The sequence below is a fragment of the Hordeum vulgare genome, chromosome 2H, assembly GCF_904849725.1.
Source record: "Hordeum vulgare subsp. vulgare chromosome 2H, MorexV3_pseudomolecules_assembly, whole genome shotgun sequence".
NCBI classification, from domain to species: domain Eukaryota; kingdom Viridiplantae; phylum Streptophyta; class Magnoliopsida; order Poales; family Poaceae; genus Hordeum; species Hordeum vulgare.
The window spans coordinates 434,888,799-434,908,557 of record NC_058519.1 but is presented as its reverse complement, the minus strand read 5'-3'; the positions used below and the strand labels follow the sequence as shown (position 1 = coordinate 434,908,557).

General features: G+C 45.9%; 3 protein-coding genes across 15 annotated transcripts; 2 read left to right on the top strand and 1 right to left on the bottom strand.

The window, feature by feature from the left end:
* Positions 1-499: 499 nt before the first annotated feature.
* Positions 500-8,713, bottom strand: LOC123426549 (2-oxoglutarate dehydrogenase, mitochondrial-like). Of its 2 annotated transcripts, none has more exons than XM_045110408.1 (9): positions 8,473-8,713; positions 6,803-8,385; positions 6,233-6,459; positions 5,806-6,138; positions 2,641-2,887; positions 1,834-1,962; positions 1,522-1,737; positions 1,309-1,432; positions 500-908 (listed from the first exon to the last, which is right to left on the bottom strand). In XM_045110408.1, exons 2-9 carry the CDS (start codon positions 8,336-8,338, stop codon positions 670-672), a joined length of 3,051 nt encoding a protein of 1,016 aa, XP_044966343.1. In that variant the 5' UTR covers positions 8,339-8,385; positions 8,473-8,713; the 3' UTR covers positions 500-669. The 2 variants fall into 2 exon arrangements, with proteins under 2 accessions (XP_044966343.1, XP_044966344.1); XM_045110409.1 differs by having other exon boundaries at positions 8,469-8,666.
* Positions 8,434-13,002, top strand: LOC123427969. Its single transcript, XM_045112115.1, has 11 exons — positions 8,434-8,630; positions 9,138-9,699; positions 9,779-9,915; positions 10,409-10,482; positions 10,573-10,683; positions 10,773-10,903; positions 10,996-11,033; positions 11,146-11,283; positions 12,296-12,427; positions 12,773-12,839; positions 12,940-13,002. The coding sequence occupies exons 1-8, from the start codon at positions 8,434-8,436 to the stop codon at positions 11,165-11,167; spliced, it is 1,272 nt and encodes a 423-aa protein (XP_044968050.1). The 3' UTR covers positions 11,168-11,283; positions 12,296-12,427; positions 12,773-12,839; positions 12,940-13,002.
* A 1,459-nt stretch (positions 13,003-14,461) lies between these two features.
* Positions 14,462-19,350, top strand: LOC123426548 (L10-interacting MYB domain-containing protein-like). 12 transcript variants are annotated; one of them, XM_045110396.1, is made up of 10 exons: positions 14,462-15,039; positions 15,244-15,401; positions 15,641-15,832; positions 15,948-16,100; positions 16,325-16,446; positions 17,030-17,105; positions 17,190-17,340; positions 17,443-17,856; positions 18,236-18,546; positions 18,633-19,350. In XM_045110396.1, the coding sequence occupies exons 9-10, from the start codon at positions 18,241-18,243 to the stop codon at positions 19,194-19,196; spliced, it is 870 nt and encodes a 289-aa protein (XP_044966331.1). In that variant the 5' UTR covers positions 14,462-15,039; positions 15,244-15,401; positions 15,641-15,832; positions 15,948-16,100; positions 16,325-16,446; positions 17,030-17,105; positions 17,190-17,340; positions 17,443-17,856; positions 18,236-18,240; the 3' UTR covers positions 19,197-19,350. The 12 variants fall into 12 exon arrangements, with proteins under 12 accessions (XP_044966331.1, XP_044966336.1, XP_044966341.1 ...); XM_045110401.1 differs by having other exon boundaries at positions 15,512-15,832; XM_045110406.1 differs by having other exon boundaries at positions 15,244-15,832; positions 17,443-17,588; positions 17,722-17,856.
* Positions 19,351-19,759: the final 409 nt, after the last annotated feature.

Below are 19,759 nucleotides of genomic sequence, written 5' to 3'. Positions count from 1 at the left end.
GTTGGATGCCAATTCAATTTTTCGTGAGGGTTACTTTCCTTTTCAAAAGAAAAGAAATGGATCTACCGGGCAGTCATGGATCTTGCATCTAAAAAAGAAATGGAACGAAAGGAAACGGCAAGTTCAGACATAATAGTAACACAAGAAGCCTACTTAATGCATGTCTAGCGACGAGACGAAAGCATGTGCCACATACTCCCTCCATCCCATAATTAACGACAAGAATTATGGGAAGGATGGAGTATATAATTGGCCTGGGAGAGAGTAGCGTGCCTGCCACTTCATTGAACTGTCCTTGTGTACAGTTTCTTTCCAAGTATTTCAGAGAGACAGACTGGAATCATATGCAAGGCACAGCAGTATGGATGTACCGTCACGTAGGACATACATACATCAGTACTGGGTACAGTTCTTTATTGGCAAAGGGATGTACCGTCCCGTAGGACAGCTTGTTTTACCTTAGCACCCAGCAAAACAAAAGGATGTAGACAAAAGGCGATGACGGGAACAAAATTATGCACTGAAAAAATGGACCTCAGACCGTTTCTAACGCGCGCGGTACCACACATGCGTAACGATTATTCACCAAATGGCTGTAATTTAGACCTGTTGTTTTTCTGCATGGTAGGAGATCAGAAGCTCTCATGGCTATGCAAAGAACCTACACGTTCAGAACGGGGACTTGATGGGGTCTGGCTGCAGCGCCTTCTTCACGAGCTCGGTTTGCTCCTGCACATGGACAGTGTAGAAACCTGTAGCTGTGGCTGCAGATGGGGCCCTTCCGACGTACTTGATATCATCTATGCTGCCACGACCGAGCGCCCTCATCGCGGTCAGCAGCCGGGGATTGATGTAGGCATACGCCCCCATGTTCATCGGTTCTTCTTGGCACCAAACAATCTCAGCATCTGCACAACAGAAATACGCAGACAGTATATACTTTTAGTGCTGCTAGGCCATCATTTTTACGTGGTTATTTACTACTAGAATTCACAAGAGCAAACAATATGAAACTACTAGAATTCACAAGAGCAAACAATATGAGTATTCTCATACCCACAAGTGTACTGGATCAACAAAAGTGCTTTTTTTCTTCTTAAACTAGAAACAAGTATCCTAGTTAATAAAATCCTGCACTACTTGACCAATCACTCCCTATTGTTCATTTGTTCTATACCCCATTTCAAATAATATTGGCTTGTAAGATTTCTCTCCCTACATGCAAGCCTTGTACGAAAAGAAAAGAAAAACTACTCAAGATAGCGACATGATGGAAATATTTGAGCAAAGGTATTTTCTGCCACATACTTGGATATCTCTTCAGCTCGCGCTGAATGAGGTCGTAGGGGAATGGACAGAGCTGCTCAACTCTACATATCGCAACATCATTGCAATCTGACTTCTTTCTTTCTTCATCCAATTCATAGTAAACCTAGATCGTAGCAAAGTTAGTTGTAAAATCACTAGGTGAAGAAGCAACTTTGTTGACGTACAGCTTCCAGCAAGTATAACATAACATACCTTTCCAGAACAAAGAACTAGACGTCTGATTCCTTCCTCAAGGTCCTTATGGTCATTCCGGTCTTTAATTAGACGCTTGAAGCGTGTCCCTTGCTTATCAAATCCAGGGTGACCAGCAAGATCATCGAATTCAGATAGACTGGATTTGCAGTCCTTGTGACGAAGGAGATTCTTTGGAGACATGACAATTAAAGGCTTTCTGAAATCCCGGTGTATCTGCAAACAGAGGAAAATATAGATTAATGCACCGAAAGATGGTTGCCAAGGCTAGGAGGAAGGGAAGGGGGAGGGAGGTTGCATTATTATATTCACCTGGCGACGCAGCACATGGAAATAGTTTGCAGGAGTTGTGACATTCACGACCTGCCAGTTGCACTCCTGGATTTGCTTCCTCATTGTTGGATCCATCTCAGGTATAACATAGGGGTTATCATCACTCATCTGCAATCATGGACAATCTTAAAAAAGGAATATAATTAAACCAAAAGGCAGCAGCATTTAAGATCTCCATCACCCAGGCCTATGAAAGAAACTTATCTCTGTAAGAGCATAGTTGCAGAATTTTTTGGTTCTGCAAGTTTGTATTTATATTAACAAAATATGAAATTTAACGTAATACTTCAAAATTGTTCACCAATATTCCATGGCTTTCGGCTCTCACCTGTTGTGAAGTACAGTACAACCCATAAATTGCATGATACAGAAGTCCAATTAAGAATCAAGTCTGGTGTAGTTACAACTATCTAGTCAGAACTCAGAAGTAGAGGAAGCACAATACAAGTGTTGTGCAATTAACATGCACTCTCATGAAAGAGGTTTGCCTATGAGGTATTTAGCTTTGTCGTCTTAGGTCATGCGAACAGGCAAAACATAATAAGCAAGGAAGTGGAGGGAAAAAATACATTTTGCCAGTATATGGGAATATTTATATAAATAATGCAAAGTGTGTGGTTATGGCAGTTCCAGCACTGTGCGTGTATGTCATGATAAAATTGTGTAAGAGCTAATTTACAGTAAGAGCTCTCTTCGTATGTTCTTTTTATGTGCATATATCATACAGGTACTATAAACAGGAGAGATACATGTGTCTACATCTTTGCAACCTGAGCAAAATGCTACCTGAAGGAAGCGCTCCATTCTTGCACTAGAATGTTCAGGCCCTTGACCGTCATATCCATGAGGAAGGCAGACGACAAGCCCGGTCTGGCGGAGCCATTTTGCCTCTCCGCTACTAATGAACTGATCAAATATCACTTGAGCCCCATTTGAAAAATCACCAAACTGTGCTTCCCATAAAACCAGTGAGTTTGGGTTCTCCATTGAATAACCCAACTCAAAGCCCAGAACAGCAAATTCTGACAGGGAACTGTTCAAATTATAGCACACATCAAGAGATGACATCAAAAAAAGGAAATGCATCAAAATATGAGATCAGTATATATCTAAATAATTATTTAAGTGACAAGCTTATATTCAGATGACAAGGTTATGACTCCGTAAAGTGCACCCCAAGTAGTTCCTACCTAAAATTACTAATTTAGGCAGTTGAGAGAATATAACAATTTGTTCAGAATATCCTCTTGTTTTTCTCGCTTCAGATTTTCTTAACAGTTATGGAACAATTATAAGCATGTACAAAAATCAATCTTCCAAACCAACTAAATCTCTGAGTTGTTTTGGGTCTAACAATTATTCCAATCAGTACTGATGATGTTTATTTAGATCATCCCAGAACTTATAATCCTCCAAGATTATACAACATGTATTTAGCCATGATTCCATCCCTGAGCAACATGTCTGCTACACATGCCACTTATGCTGCTCAATTCCAACTTGTACAAACCTTGTAGCATATCTCGGCAGCTAAAAAAATCATGACAGCGGATCAGCAAAAAACGCCAATAATTTGGAGCTTTAGCATGACAAATTGCATCTTCAGTAATACTGCCCCAATTTGGTTATGTCTAACCGGTCTCCTTAGAAATGAAAAGAGAATTGTCAATTCTGATGGGCGAATAAGCCACGGCGACGAGCCGGGCACGTCCAGTGCGGGTATGGGCGCGCGCTGGACTTGCTGGGCGCGTCGGGTCCGAGGATCAGGGCGTGCGTGTGTGCGTGTGTTGGGTGCATGGGCGTGTCCGTGCACCAGGGTAGTGTGTGTGTGTTTGTTGGCGAGACGTGCGGGGCGATCGGATCGTCTGGTGCTGCTCAGCGCGAGACACGGGCGCACACGTGTGTGTAGCAGGCGCGGCGAGAGCATGCAGGACGTGGAGTAGATCGCGGGCGAGTAGAGGCGTGGGTGCGTGCCCAGTACGCTGGCTCGGGGATATAAACCCACGGGATGATCGTTGTAACGGAGGACATTGTCGAGTTCGTGCTCGAGGGAAGGAGAAAGCGTATGTGCGCCGGAAAAGTCTCTGTGTCCACCATTGTTTCTGAACTTCTCTGAATCCCTTTCCTCCTCGTCTTGCTGATCGAGCCACGACTGCTAGGAGCGAGCTGGCGAGAGTGAGAGGAGAGCTAGGGCAAGGGAGTGGCGGCTCCAACAATTGGTATCAGAGCCTCGGGTGACAGGAGAGCTCGCCGGACATGGCGCTGGTCCCGTACTCCGGCGGGACGGGGACGACGATGACGACGTCGGTCCCGATGCTGACGGGGGACAACTACACCACCTGGGCCATCAAGGTGGAGGCGGATCTCGACGCTGCAGGGCTCTGGGAGGCGGTGGCTCCGGCGGAGGACTCGGCGGCGGCGGTGATCGCCAAGAAAGATAAGCCGGCGAGGGCTTATCTGCTCCGGGCGCTCGCCGACGACCTTCTGCTGCAGGTGACTACGAAGGAAACGGCGGCGGAGATATGGGCTAGCCTGAAGGCGCGCTTCGTCGGCGCGGACCGTGTGCGCGCGGCACGGCGGGGCACACTGCGCGGGGAGTTCGAGCTCCTGCGCATGGTGAGCGACGAGTCGCTGGATGCGTTCGCGGGGAAGATCAGTGGCATGGCGGAGCGCTACGCCGGGCTGGGAGCGACTCTCGACGATGCGGCTATGGTGAAGAAGCTCCTGGACTACGTCCCGGATCGCCTGTACGCGGCGGTCGCCGGGATGGAGCAGTTCTGTGACATGTCGACATTGCTGTTCGTGGACGCGCTCGGACGCCTGAAGGCGTTCGACGAGCGGCTGCGTCGGCGCGGGCAGACGGACGGCGAACGGCTCATGTTCACCGCGGCACAGTGGCGTGCGCACGAGCGGCGTCGGGACGGTGCGCGCGGAGGGGACGACGACGACGGCACGGCAAGCACAGCATCGGGCGGCAGGGACAACCGTCGTGGGAAATGCTACAAGTGCGGCGTCAGGGGACATTTCAAGAGGGAGTGCCCTCTGCTGCGGAAGGAGCCGGCCGCGGGGCATGCACTGATGATGGACGCCGACGTCGAGGACGCCGGGCTGCTCTGAGCCGCGGCTTAGGGCGTGAATGATGGGCGAATAAGCCACGGCGACGAGCCGGGCACGTCCAGTGCGGGTATGGGCGCACGCTGGACTTGTTGGGCGCGTCGGGTCCGAGGATCAGGGCGTGTGTGTGTGCGTTGGGTGCATGGGCGTGTCCGTGCACCAGGGTAGTGTGTGTGTGTGTCTGTTGGCGAGCCGTGCGGGGTGATCGGATCGTCTGGTGCTGCTCAGCGCGAGACGCGGGCGCACGCGTGTGTGTAGCGGGCGCGGCGAGAGCATGCAGGACGTGGAGTAGATCGCGGGCGAGTAGAGGCGTGGGTGCGTGCCCAGTACGCTGGCTCGGGGATATAAACCCACGGGATGATCGTTGTAACGGAGGACATTGTCGAGTTCGTGCTCGAGGGAAGGAGAAAGCGTATGTCCGCCGGAAAAGTCTCTGTGTCCACCATTGTTTCTGAACTTCTTTGAATCCCTTTCTTCCTCGTCTTGCTGATCGAGCCACGGCTGCTAGGAGCGAGCTGGCGAGAGTGAGAGGAGAGCTAGGGCAAGGGAGTGGCGGCTCCAACAAATTCTCCATTCCAGAGTTGAGAATAATGAGCATAATTGGTCAGTATGTGTCCACTGTCAAAACTACGGTCATTGATGGATCATGCCAATCTGAAGCTTTCCTTATGTGCATGAATATAAAATCACTCACTATGTAAAACATAAAACCAACAATATAACCGAACAAGCTGATGCAGTTTTTGGTCTATCTGTTTAATCATTTTATAAGAAATCTAACTTAAGTAACCTATGTGCACCCCTAACTGGAACAAGTTAGCACAGTACAATCCTTACCTGTTGCTTACAGTAAATAGTTCCTCATTCTGGTTCATGACAAGATTATCAAGTGGGCAGTACTGCTCTCCAGTTTCTTGGTCATGGATGACAGAATGGCGGTGGCTGAATGTACCCCTCTCAACATCCTGGCCACTTAACCTGACATGGTTCCCCTCAATTATAAGAGTTGCAAAAGCAAGTGCTTCACCCACTGCCCAGTCAATGCCTTCCCCAGTCTCAATCATTTGGCGACGCAGATCAAAAATCTTCTTGACAGCCCTATGAGGTTTGAAAGTTTCTGGCAGAGTTGTCATGGCTTCCCCAACACGTTTTAGAATCTCTGGTTTGACACTGCATTGTTGCAAATGCATTACATTAAATATACTTCCACAAAATGTGGAGGGCAACACAGAAACAACCAAACTGGAAGGAAAGAATCATTTACCCGGTGTTTCGGATACGTGAAATCTGTTCTGGGGACTTAAACCCAGTCCAGTAAGCTGAAAGCCAGTCCCTCTTGTTGGGGATATCGTCTTTGCTCTTTTTGAATTCCTCATTCAGTATGGTGCTGACCTTCTTGTGTATCTTGTCAATATCTTCCTTGGAGATCTTCCCTGATTCTAACAGCTGGTTTTGATACATCTCAAGCGCACTTGGGTGGTTCCTAATCACCTGATTCAGATAGAAAGAACTTTTGAAATGTAAAAGGCAACATGTTACACGTATAACATCACTATTTGATTATGTGGAATCAGTTTTATTGCTGATTTATGGCAATCTTTCTACTTCTGTTTACCAACAGATAAGTAAAATACTTATGGCTCACAGTTCTGTCTACTAAATGATAAACTAGCCAGAGTTCCGAAGATGACATTACTCAAAAAGTAAGGAATGACCAGGACTGAAATTAAGAATAAAAAAGCAAAATGCACTTAGAATTGTGTGCCGGATCATAATCATAATGGTGTTTTCCCTTTTTCTTTCCTTTGGAGCATGGTGGGGGTGTGGATAGTACCTTGTACATTTTAGGCTGGGTGAAGGAGGGCTCATCAATCTCGTTATGCCCAAATCGACGGTAACATACAATATCCACCACTACATCAGAATGAAATGTTTGTCTCCACTCCGCAGCAAGTTCACAAGTATAAACCACAGCCTCCAAGTCGTCACCGTTCACATGGAAAATTGGAGCATCCAATGCTTTGGCTACATCTGTACAATACTGTGAAGACCTCCCTGACATCGGATCAGTAGTGAATGCAACCTGATTATTGACCACAAGATGAATTGTACCACCGGTGGTGTAGTTTGGAAGTGCACTCAGATGCAGGGTCTCATACACAACACCCTGCCCTGAGAAGCTTCCATCACCATGCAACAGCACCCCAAGATTCTTGGTCCTGTCAAGATCATTAGAATAGTACTGCTTTGCTCTGGTCTTCCCGGCAACAACAGGATCGACTGCTTCCAAATGACTTGGATTTGCAACCAATGATAGATGGATATGTTTCCCACCTCTGGTAGGCCTATCATATGAAGTTCCTAGATGGTACTTGACATCGCCTGTCCCTGTATACAAACCCTCCCCCTCGTTGACAGGCTTGGTACCACCACTAAACTCACTGAAGATCTGTCGCAAGGGCTTACGTACGACGTTTCCCAAGACATTGAGCCTGCCTCTGTGTGGCATCCCAATGACAATACTCTCTACACCAAGATCAGCTGCCCTGTCAAACATCTCCTTCATACCAGGAATCAGTGTCTCGGCACCTTCGAGGCCGAATCGCTTTGCAGTGGTCCACTTCTGTGCCAAGAAATTCTCAAACTGGGTACTCCAGATGAGCCTATCGAGCATGACCTGCCGACGATCATAGGTGTACTCCCTTGGGTTAACTGTCTCGATCCTATCCCTCAGCCAGTTGCACTTTTCGCGGTCAGGTATGTGCATGTACTCGTAACCAATGGTGCCACAGTAGGCCTGCTCCAGACGCGCCAACACGGAACGAAGTGTCTGCACAGGCCGATTCTCTGACAAGAACCCAGCCATCCTCCACACCCCGAGGAAGAACTCCCGATCCAAATCAGACTCAGAGAAGCCGTAGAACGCCGGGTCCAGGACATCCGGAACCGGCCGCTGCTCCAGCCCAAGAGGGTCGAGCTTGGCCTTCATGTGGCCGCTCACCTGGTACGCGCGCACGAGCAGCAGCAGCCTCATGCTCTCCTGGATCGTCTGCCCGGATATGCCGGGCGACGTGGCGGCCTGCCCGACAAAGTTCCGGAAGAAGTTGTCCCAGGACTCGTCGACGGAGGTCGGGTCCGCCTCCCACGCCCGCTGCAGCTCCTCGAGGTACACGCTGCTGGTCCCATCGAGGAAGCTGTCTGTGAGGCGCGAGAGCGGCACGGCGCGGGGCTCAGGCGCCGCGTACCGCCGGGGGAGCGTCGAGTGGAAGTACCGCGGCGCGGGGCCGGCGAACGGGCTCGCCGGAGCGCGCGACAGGCTCCTCCGCAGCGCCACCCGGGCTAAACCCGACGCGGCCCGGAACAGCCCCATTTTCAGATCGAATTCCCTCTCCCGACGCCAAATCTAGCCGCGGAAAACTGGACGTATCGATCGAAGAGAAACAGAGAATTAGATCAGGAGAAAAGATGGGAGCAAATCCAAACAAGTTAGGGTTCGTCACCTACAAGAGAAATCGTCCCGATCTTCGGTGGAAGAATGCCTGGAGCGGGTTCCACCCACGACGCCGCCGCGAGGGGAAGAGGAGAAAGATGGACGCGGATAAATGGGACGATGGGGATATATTCGATATTTTCTGGGATGTTTTCGCGAACAAGGCGTTGATGTTTAGAGAAAATACTATTTTGGGTCCTTGTTTGCGATTAGGCGGGGTTCCGTGCTAGTTGCTCTTCTGCACTTCAGATTGCATTTCGCACTCCTAGAAACGAGGATTCTCATATTTATGTACTACCACTAGGGCAAATTCAACTATAAATTTAAACTATTTAATTATGTTATCAACAAACTGTTTATGCTGTTAATGAAATTGCTAACGAGCCAAAACTAAATCGCTAATCTCTACTAATAAAAGCACGAAGAGGAAGATCCAACTCATCATCTCAGCCGTCTAATCACTTAATCAAGGGTCTAGATAGGTCATTAACGAAAGTATGCAGTTTTCGTTAGCGCTAAACAATCCCACGTCTCGCGAGAGGAATCAATCCTAGCGGTTTCATCTCTATCTCTACTAATAAAAGCACGAAGAGGAAGATCCAACTCATCATCTCAACCGTCTAATCACTTAATCAAGGGTCTAGATAGGTCATTAACGAAAGTATGCAGTTTTCGTTAGCGCTAAACAATCCCACGTCTCGCGAGAGGAATCAATCCTAGCGGTTTCAAAAGAAAAAAAGAACGAGGATCCTGGCTCGCACTCGACCGCCTCCTCCGCTCCCTCCTCCCCCGCTCGCACTCGGACCATACGCCGCGCCTGCTCCCCCGCTCGCCGCGCCTCCTCCCCCCGCTCGCTGCGCCGCGCCTCCTCCCGCCGCTCGTCTCGAACCCTCCCCCCACCACCGCGCCTCCTCCCGCCGCTCGCCGCGAACCCTCCCCCCGCCACCGCGCCTCCTCCCGCCGCTCGCCGCGAACCCTCCCCCCGCCACCGCGCCTCCTCCCGCCGCCCGCCGCGAACCCTCCCCGCGCCTCCTCCCGCCGCTCGCCGCGAACCCTCCCCCGTCACCGCGCCTCCTCCCGCCGCTCGCCGAAGTCTTGATTGTGACATACAGCCTGCGCCTCATACGAACGTAGCAACTGTATACCGCTGTTTCAGTTCTGGGTTTTTGACAGCCACAAGCGGGCTAAATCTTTCCTCTGCAACCAGTGAGATAATCGTAAGCACGTGCCGGATCCACAAGGTGAGCTGCTTTTGTACAGTTTCAGGCATTATGAATTACATGCATTTTCTATGTAACTTCATTGTCACTTCTGTGCTAGGCGGGGATTGGAGGCCCCCTTGTTGATTTTGATGGCAACTTTGTCGGGATGAACTCCTCTCGTACCAAAATGGAGAAGACCGCCTACGTGCGAAGGGAGGGAATTTTCCGATTCTTGTTGTTTCACAGGAAGGTCAGGTATGTACACTTTCAGTATTGATGAACTGCAATTCCCTCTTTGGTGTTTACTCATGCTTCTCTCTTACTGTATCCTATTCTACATATCCCTTCAATTTTTATTTGAGTTTGTATGCAAGGTATATCATTCTCAAAGCCAAACAGCAGGTTCCAAGGTTTACGAATTTATATCCCCAAAACTGTCCCATTAGCTATTTTTCTACTCATGTGTTTCTTTTCTTAAATTGTTTAGATCTGCACTGTACTAGATTAAGGTTGTTATTTCAATGCCGGCGCTAATACATATTTCTGCTAGACTTGAACATACATTTAACAAGATGACCCATGTGGAAATTATTTAAGATTTTCTTAAATTTCTCTGCTGTGAAATATCTGTAACTATTTGGCTCCCTTGTTCTGTTCCCTTGTTTAATACTTGCTCATTTTGTGTATGTGGTTGTGATATGTTGCCTTTGTGGATTTATCTCTTTGAGTATTCTGCGTTGCGCTGCAGTGTTAGAGTTAAGGAAGGGGCTGATGATGCTTCAAGGGCCAGAATGAACAGTGAGATGAAAGCAATTAGGCCAAGTGAGTCCATTTCTGCTTCCTTTTTCCTGACTATTCATAGTAGAACGTTTTATTAACTGTATCACACATGATTCTGTTTCAATTAACCAGGTTTGAGTGCTAAGTCCGTAGGGACATTGAGTAAATCCAGAAAAGGTGCCTTGAGTAAGCAAGTAATTTCCAGATTAAGCATGAGCGTTGTGGCGCTGACCTCATTCGATGGTTGGTGATTACATTCTTAATAATTTCTCATATTAACTTGTTTTAAGATCAGCTATTCAGTTTGCACGTATGACTCTCTCCCTCTCCAGGTGATACCAAATTACGTGAATGCACAGGCTCATGCATCGAAAGCTCATGTCCTGATGCCACGTGTTTCCTGACATCGAAAAATTTGATTCCGTATACTTACCCTAGAAGGAAGATCGCCGAAAGTTTGGCGGTAAGCTTTTCTGAATTATTAATTATGCAAAATTTATATGCTGCACCTGTAATGATTAATTCAGTACAGCCATTTCCCTGTGCTCATTTCAGATTAAAGTACGCCTTCCTGATGATCAGATTGTCACTGGGTGGGTAGAGAATCCTGAGCTATATGTTCATTTTTTCATCGTCAAAATCAAGAATGTTGATGTTATTAATCCCACCCATCTACATCATCTAAGTCTTGATCGTGCCACGCAGTTTGAGCCTTATAGGAAGGTAGCAGCTGTATGGCGCTATTATGATTCAGGAGAATTAAAGACCACAAGTGGAGTAGATCTTGCCTCTGTATTCGCTCAAACCGATGAGAAGATTTTAAGCACATGCCGAATCCATGAGGTGAGCTAGCTGCTTTAGTTTGTACGGTTCAAATAAATAACTGTTTGATGGTATGAATGGCTATATATTCTATCATTTAATGCGCTGATGCATATCCTTAGTTTCAGGAATTATGAATTGCATTTTTCATGCCTCCATCCTCATGTTTGTGGTAGGTGGGGGTTGGAGGTCCCCTTGTTGATTTTGATGGCAACGTCTTGCTTCAGAAATGTTCTCTGCCCAACCCAAAATATGAATTCGTATGTGCTGATAATTTGGAGGTTCATCAATGGTGAAAAATTGCTGGCATTGGACAGTGTCTCTCCTGTTTGGGCCATTGGGAATGGGTGTCCTGCTTGGTGAAAGTCGTCTACGCAGAGGCTGATTTCATCTTCTGAATGTGATTTTTTGCTTAAATTTGACCCCTACAATTCTCCCTCCCGCAACTCAAGCCTTGTGAACGTTCTAACAGAAACATATTATATTGATGATTTTCTCATAAGAAAATGTTGAATTCTGATACTAAACCAATTCTTTATTTACAATTAATTGTGTATCCAGATATGATTTTTTAAAGTGCAGAAATAAACTAGAGATGGTTAGTCTGAGGTATTCCTGGATGTTTTTTCTTAGTTTCTATCTATTATTTTTTGTCTTTTGAGTTCTGGCGGTAAAATCACACACACGAATCTTCGTGTAAAATCAATGGCGTATGAGTTAGATGTGACTTGGTTAAATCTCATCCAGATAAGAACTACACACTCCCTTAAAAGAACATACAGTTGCCCACTAGACATACTTTGCTAATGGTACGTAAAGAAGAGATGATCAGTTGAGCACCAATCACATGGAGAATTTATTTATTTTTTATTTTGCTTCAGCAGAGAATGCATTTATTTAATCATTTAACATAAGAAATACCTTTAGTAGTATTCCCTATCCAAAATATCTAGCCTGGCTTGTTTTTACTGTTAAATCTGCTGGCCAAATGCTGTAACTGATCTGATCTGGTTTGTCCTTTGCACGAATTCAGGAAGGTCTCGAGTCCAAATACTGTATTCTCCTCGAGATTACCGAGCTGAGGGCACTTCGGGTCATTATGTACAAATACCTCTTCACGTCATTATGTAGAGTTGGAATTGGTCATCGTGGAAATTGTTTACAAGTAAGTATTTAAACACATTCTACTTTACTTCCAAAATTGCTTAGAATAAGTATAATTAGTTTGTTGGATTTGGGAAGTGGAATTGATAGGTTAATCTGTCTTATTTTAAGTGGAGTCATATTCTTCTGACTTCTGTCAAACTCTTCCCATTTTCTGTGTGTGGAATCCCTTCATTAGGTTGTACAGATCGTGTGATACTACTAATCAAAGAGTACAATTTGATATTGAGCCCTGTGGCAAGCATCTTGCCACTGGTGGGCAGGTTTGCTTCTCATGTTTTCTGTTCATTTTCGTTCTTATTCCAAACCATTGAACCTTTCAAACATGATTTTTGTGTTTCGATAGGACGGCATGGTCCATATTTACGACCTTCAAGGTGGCCAGTGGGTGACAGGCTTCCAAGCAACTGCTGGTATGTGTTTCTAAATTTCTGTCTATAGAGCGGTTTACATAATATATATGCAATTCTTTTATGGTACATCCCATGTGATTTTTTATCTCCTTGATCTTAGATACTGTCAACGGTTTTTCCTTTCATCCATACCTTCCTCTTGCTACAACATCATCTGGGCACAGAAGATTTGGTATGCAAGATGAATTCGAAGAGGAATCGAGTTTGGCAGGTGTGTGTGAATGTTCTAGACTTCAAGCATTCAGAATATGTTTATGTTGCTTCAATGGCAGGTGCTACACACTTCTTTATGATTCATCTTTCACATTTAGGCGATGAGAACTGCTGCTCCTTCTGGAAGTTTTCTTGCTCACAAGAAGCTTGAAACAACATCAAGCCCTAAGCTATGGAGGGACATGCGAACATTTTGGACTGCAGATGCTGGAGGTACATGGTGTAATGACATCGGGCTATAGCTGTGGATGAGCAAGAACTGGATGCAGACCGCTAAAACGTGAACTGTACTGATGAGTTACTAGAGAATTTGCCGGCTTATCCTGTTCCAGGCAGACAACTTACCGTGCTGGGTAACAAGCTGGTAAAGCATGATAGTACGATTGTTTTTTGGGGGATATGAGCTGATATTTTTATCATGGCATGTAAAGATGGTATTTGTGTGCATAAACACCTTGTATGTCCGTCGATTAGGCCTCATTCAATTCGAAGTCTTATTCACCAATGTTTCGTCATTTGCAAGTTTTTGCTGGGAACTCGGTTCGCTCTAACTTTCCACATGCCCATGGCCCACCTATGATCTTGTGTATGCATTTTGAATTTGGTTTTTCTTTTAAGTTTCACAGCTGCAATATTTGTACTTTTTTTTAATTCAACGCCCACGACTCAAGCATATCTGCAAAGCATTTGCTTGTCTTTTTTAAAGGTCACTTTCGGATTTTTTTATCAACACCCAGCCATCATGTTCTCAGCCCCAAGTCTATGCTTAATTTGTAGAACGAAGATAACATTAACATTTTTGCTAAAATGGCACACCTTCAAACATCACATTTCAGGCTTAGTTGAGTGCAATTCTAGGGATCAATATTTCAAAATTATCAAGTCTATGCGCGGCATGTGTGCTTAGACTAGGGCTCAGGTAGCGTGCTGGACCGGGTCTCCAGGGCACGATCTGACGCGGGCCTCGCGCGTGCGGGGCGCGTACGCGCGTGTGGTGGCCGTGACGAGAGCGTGCGGGGCTGGATCGTGTGCACTGGAGGGAGGGGGGGGGTTGTTCCCGACGCCAGCCCTGGGTATAAAATCCGAGTGGGGTGCGTTGTAACCTGGTGTGGATGTCGAGTTCGTGCTCGGAATAGAAGCCGTGGTTGCGGCGACGGTGTACGTGCGTCGGGAGAAAATCCCCACCATGTCCTTGTGCTCTCCCTCCTCCTTTCTTCTCCGTTCGCCGTGGAGTAGCGCGGCGAGGCAGTGCGTGAGCGAGCGAGAGGTGCCAGGGCATCAACAATGACACAAACCTATCTGTACTAATGGTACTTGTATTTTTTAAAGATTTTTTGATATATAAAAAATGAATTTTGGATTTTTCAGTCCATTGTTTTCATCCCACGTTAGCCCCCAACCCACATCCGCCAGTTCCTCTCCACACGTCGCCCGCTCGTGCTTGCGAGGCGGCGGCGCCCGCTCCCCTTCGCCTCTCTAGCCGCACCGGCCTCCACCCTTTGAGGCAGCGCGCGATCCAGCGACGCGGCGGTGGCCGCTGACGAATGAGTCCGTGTGATCCAACGGCGCGACGACGTCCGTATCCCTCGCTCTCCGGTCGCACCACCCTCCTCCCTTCCTACAAAGTGGGTGCACACAGGGAGGCCCCGGCGAACGAGCCCGCGGCATGGCCGCACGAAGCCCTCTGCTCCCTACATGTTCGAGATCTGCACTGGTATTCCCTGCTGGGTGCTGGTTGGTCTGCCCTCCAACACTATTATCTCTCATTAGCGTGCAAGAGGTTGGTGTCGTACTCACCATATGGAATATCGTCGATCACTTCGTCTAAATCATCTATAGATGACCACCGTGGTGCGCCAACAAGTGTCGCTGCCTCCTGAATTCGTTAGCCGCCGCGTGGATTCGCCATGGTTGCCTTGTGGAGTCACCTCCATCGCCACCACGAGTAGCCGCCGCCGCCGCCGCCAGGAGTCCCGTCACCGGCAAGGTATCTCCTCTCCTCCTATCCTCTCCCTTCCTGCTTGTTCTGCTCGCGAGCGGGTGTGTTGTGTGGGTGCTTGGTGTTGCGTGCTTGCTAGCTTGTCGTTGATGGCCTGCTGTTGTACTTTGATGTATATATTTGTATAATGTGTGTATCTTGCATGTAGCTATGCTTTGTTGAATACCGATGTTGTTTCTTGCTGCTGACCAGGTGATGTTGTTGCTTACTGCTAGCCTCCTCATGTTGTTGCTTACTGCTGGCCTCCAGGGAGTGAGTCCAGTGACACAGAACGTTCAACTATGAGGATCAAGGAAATTACGATCATTCAGTCATTGAGGATTGAGGGAATTATGAAGGCAACAAAAGGGGTAGTATTACGATCTCATGCCATCTCACACATAGATTATTTGTTCTTATTTTGTTTAATATGCTTCACTGGAACAATGCAAACTATTTATTCTGTTCCATCATTTGGCAGAGCAATGCGAAAGTTGCAAAGTATCAACTGATAGAACAAACTGAAAATGATAACATATGCCAGCTTTGCAAAGTAGAGAAGCTTTATTTTGAGCCTCCACCAATTTATTGTTTTCCTTGGGTTTCTCAGATAAAACGAAATGCATCGTTGCTACTGAGATAGCCAATCCTCCGTCCTCTGTCCCCTGCTCCTCCCCTCCATCCTCCGTCCTCCGTCCTCTGTTCCCTGCTCCTCCCCTCCATCCTCCGTCCTCTGTCCTCCGTCCCCTACTCCAACTTCACACTCGCCGACGAGCCAGTAGCACCGCCGCTCGAAGCCCCGGTGAGTAATGAACGCCCTCTTCCCTGGATTGCGTCCCTTCCGAATATTGTCATGCCGGATCGCGGGCTAGGAGGGTTTGAATGTGGAATTTGATGGTCGTGATTCGATCTCGCAGATGAGATAGCCAATTTTTCTCCAGCCTATATAGCCAGCCATCATCCGAGTCGGTCGCGACGAAGCCGCTAAAGATCGGTGTCGTGCTTCCTGATGGCCGTATGGACAACCCTCTGCCCAGGCTCAAGGGGGCAATTGATCTACGACGTCTTTGGTAAGTGCGAGTGATGTCGAGCTGCACGTTCATTTAGCACTAGCTGAGACCAACTGAGATTGAAAATCAGTGTTTATAATTGAATTAGAGAACTGTTAGTGCACTGTGTCAGTCTTTTTTCTGATGGAAAATCTGAGGATAAATCTTGTTTGATTTTGTTGTTTTGAGGTGTTTCCTGAATAATTCTTGTTTGTTGACTTGTCATGGTTGGTGTTGTGGACCAGATTACCTGCACGAGCATGCCAAAAGCAGCACCATGTGTGGATTCAAGGGAGGTCCGGCCAGTGTCATGAAGGGCAACTACGTCGAGCTGACTACTGATTTTGTGCACCCCTACAAAAACCAGGTATGGCAGCATAACCTTTACTAAGCATGCTTATTGAGATTCCAATGTTAAAAAAAGACTTTGTTTATAACCATTTGCAAAACAAGAAGTGGCTCTTCAGTAGGGATTTTGTTGAGATACTTCCATGAATTAACATATGTTTTTTTCTGAAGTATCCTTGTGTGTAATAGTTTTTTATGACCATAAGCATGACAAATATATGATGGATACATACAATTTTTTGGGTAACCTGAATTACTATTTCACGCAATGGACCGACATTACATGAATGATCATGAAGTATAATGAGAACTGGTAAATTCAAGGATGAATAGTGCTATTCTGATTTATCTCCACTTCTAAATTCAAGGATGAATAGTGCTATTCTGATTTATCCCCACTTCTCCATTAGTCTATTTTAGCCTCTTGACTGTAATCGGATAGGGGGTCTTTTCTTTTGTGGCGTCTCCATTGAGAATCCTTGAACAACACATCTATGTTAGTTTAGTTTATATTATTTCTTAACTCCATTTTGTGTTCCAATCTGCTGCTATTTTTTAATGATGGATTGAACTAAATACTACTAATATTTTCATTATTTTAGTCAGATTCATAATTCTTGATGTATCATGGGTGTACTAGCAGAGATGGTGAATGCTTTAGACCCTCTAAACTGAGAGGTACAAAATTCCATCAGCATGATTTTTAATTTAACCTGCACAAAAACATCATCATACCCGTTGAACTCAGATTTTACGGTCCAGATACCGTGCTAAACGTGTACAACCGACAATCCGAGATCAATACTTCTGCTCAGACAATCTTGATTGGTTATCAAAATTTCTTAGCAGAGCTCCTAGCCTCCTACAGAAGCTTAAGATTATGCCTGCTACATATATTTGGATGTTCAAAGCGGTATCTCTTGTCTCCTTGCCTTGCACAAATTCATTACATTTGTGCGTATATTCCGTGGTTTGTATTCTTTAACTTCTATATATCATGGTATTTGTTATTTAGGGTGTGTTCGGCACGGCTCCTACTCTCAAATTCTGTACGGGAGCCGAGGGAGCAGAGCCGAATGCCAAGAGCTCCAAGAAAATAGGATCCGTGGATCAGCGAGGAGCAGAGCAGAAAATAGACTAGCGCGGAGGAGCGACCCACAGGTTGATTCTATTTTTGTGGAATCAAAAAGGCCCAGAGAAGTTAAGAGATATTACCCACCATTGCCATTACTAACCCCAAATCTCATACCGCTTCGGTCAATCTGTTTCATATCTTCTCTTTCCCTCGTACAAGAAACAGAGATAGACGACCGGTGGCAGCCACGGCCGTCACCGAGGCCGCGACCGGCAGCAGCCACGGCCGTCACCGGAGAGCTACGAAGACGACCTGCTACAGTGCCGAATTTCATTTTCCATTTATCCTGTTAAGGTATGGCACCCATCCCAAACCGTAGGCTGTAGATTGGTTCATGTTCACCTGTCCCAATTGCTTGTATCAAGATTTTTGCATCCCCTCTCAAATTCTAACAGGACATGTGTCAATATTGATTGAGGAAGTCAGTTCCTAGAAAAGCATGTATATTCAAGATAGATTTCAGATTGACTGTCGATAACTATGCACGAAGTGCAGATGTACGGCTAGACGTACTATCAGATTTGTAGGTAGTATTACTAGCTAATTTATTTATTGTGTAGGATATTTTCCTTTCATATATTAGTAGTAATACTAGCATACTTGTTCCGTGCATCTTCAATATATATTTTTTAGCAGCTGGTACTGCTGCTTACGTAATTTATGCCGAACACAGTAGCAATGGAAGCAACTGCTGAGTGGAATGAAGAACACACTCGATTGGTTTGTGAGCTGTTCAAGGAACAAGTTGAGGCTGGAAATCGCCCAAATACACATATGAATAACATTGGGTATGCAACAGTGATTGATAAATTTTATCAGAAGACTGGAATACAGTACAACAAAAGACAGTTTAAGAATAAATGGGATAAACTAAAAAGTGCTTACTACATTTGGAAGAGTTTGAAAAAGGAGACAGATATGGGCTGGGATCCTGTGAAGCAAACAGTTACAGCTTCAGCCGAGCGTTGGAAAAATCTTAAGAAAGTGAGCTACTAATCGTTGTTTATTTTTCTGCACATACAACAACTACTATCCATGGATGTCTAATGTTTAGTACTTGCCGTTGACAGAAATACCAAGGTTGTGGTAGGTTTCAAAAGGCTGGACTTCAAAATGAGGACCTTTTGGCCAAGATCTTTGAAGACTTGCGCAACACTGCTGAAGACCATTGGCCTCCTGCTAATGGTAGCATGCCTCAAAGTCCTCAGAATGTTGATGCTGAAGACCACGGAGATGAGAACGAGGACAAAGAAAGTGAGGAGGAAGATGAGTCTCCAGTTATTAATAATAAAGGAAAAAGTGTTGGTGGTGCTATAGAAGGAAAAGGAAAAAAATCAAAAAGTGATTCTGCGATCATGCAATACCATTTGAAAGAAACTGTTGAGCTGAGCAAGAAGTCGCAAGCAGCCATTGAATCCATTGCTAAACAACGAGAGGATGCCTCAGTTTGTACCATCAAAGATGCGATGACTCTGGTTACAGAATGTGGTGCTGTCATCGGCACTAATGAGCACTTCATTGCTTCTGAGATTTTCGTAAAGAAGGAGCAAAGAGAAATGTTTATGACCATACTTGATGCTAGTGCACGCTTTGACTGGCTTCAAAGGAAATATGATGCCAAGTATGGCAAATAGATTATAATATTTTGGTTGTAATTGTTAAGGCATTCCTATAAGTAGTATGCCTTCAACACTCCTATCTTTCATGTTGCATTTAGTTATTTATTTGGCTCGTAAGACCCTGTCCAGTTTGTTACAAATTATCTATTTATGTACGTCATTATTGTTATTGACTCATTTCTCATTGCAAAGTGGCTCATGTATGTTATATGCATAGATGTCCTCAAGCGAAAGTGACAGTGGAGGGAGCAATTACTCCAATGAAGAGCATGATGAAGATGTACAGTTGATGCACCTACACAAAATGATGATAAGCAATCTTGCTTCAGCTGTAACTATTGTTGAAAAGTATCACACGACGTACTTGGATAAGAATGAACCTAGGACTTCAATTCTCAGTGGAATGGGCTGGGTGAAAGAAACCTTGAGCACCCCAGGGGAGGTTGGATAAGAATGAACCTAGGACTTCAATTCTCAGTGGAATGGGCTGGGTGAAAGAAACCTTGAGCACCCCAGGGGAGAGCCACCGCATGTTCCGTATGAATTCTACAATGTTTCACAATTTGCATGATCTTTTG

What these genes read in the sequence shown, in the direction of transcription:
- LOC123426549 (XM_045110408.1), bottom strand. Translation starts at nt 8,338, where the DNA reads ATGGGGCTGTTCCGGGCCGCGTCGGGTTTAGCCCGGGTGGCGCTGCGG. An exon ending in TCACGTATCCGAAACACCGG is followed by an intron (nt 6,139 to 6,232) that starts GTAAATGATTCT and finishes GCAACAATGCAG; the next exon opens with TGTCAAACCAGAGATTCTAA. An exon ending in CGAGCTGAAGAGATATCCAA is followed by an intron (nt 909 to 1,308) that starts GTATGTGGCAGA and finishes TCTGTTGTGCAG; the next exon opens with ATGCTGAGATTGTTTGGTGC.
- LOC123427969 (XM_045112115.1), top strand. Translation starts at nt 8,434, where the DNA reads ATGGGAGCAAATCCAAACAAGTTAGGGTTCGTCACCTACAAGAGAAAT. An exon ending in GCACGTGCCGGATCCACAAG is followed by an intron (nt 9,700 to 9,778) that starts GTGAGCTGCTTT and finishes CTTCTGTGCTAG; the next exon opens with GCGGGGATTGGAGGCCCCCT. An exon ending in GATGAAAGCAATTAGGCCAA is followed by an intron (nt 10,483 to 10,572) that starts GTGAGTCCATTT and finishes TCAATTAACCAG; the next exon opens with GTTTGAGTGCTAAGTCCGTA.
- LOC123426548 (XM_045110396.1), top strand. Translation starts at nt 18,241, where the DNA reads ATGGAAGCAACTGCTGAGTGGAATGAAGAACACACTCGATTGGTTTGT. An exon ending in GTTGGAAAAATCTTAAGAAA is followed by an intron (nt 18,547 to 18,632) that starts GTGAGCTACTAA and finishes TGCCGTTGACAG; the next exon opens with AAATACCAAGGTTGTGGTAG.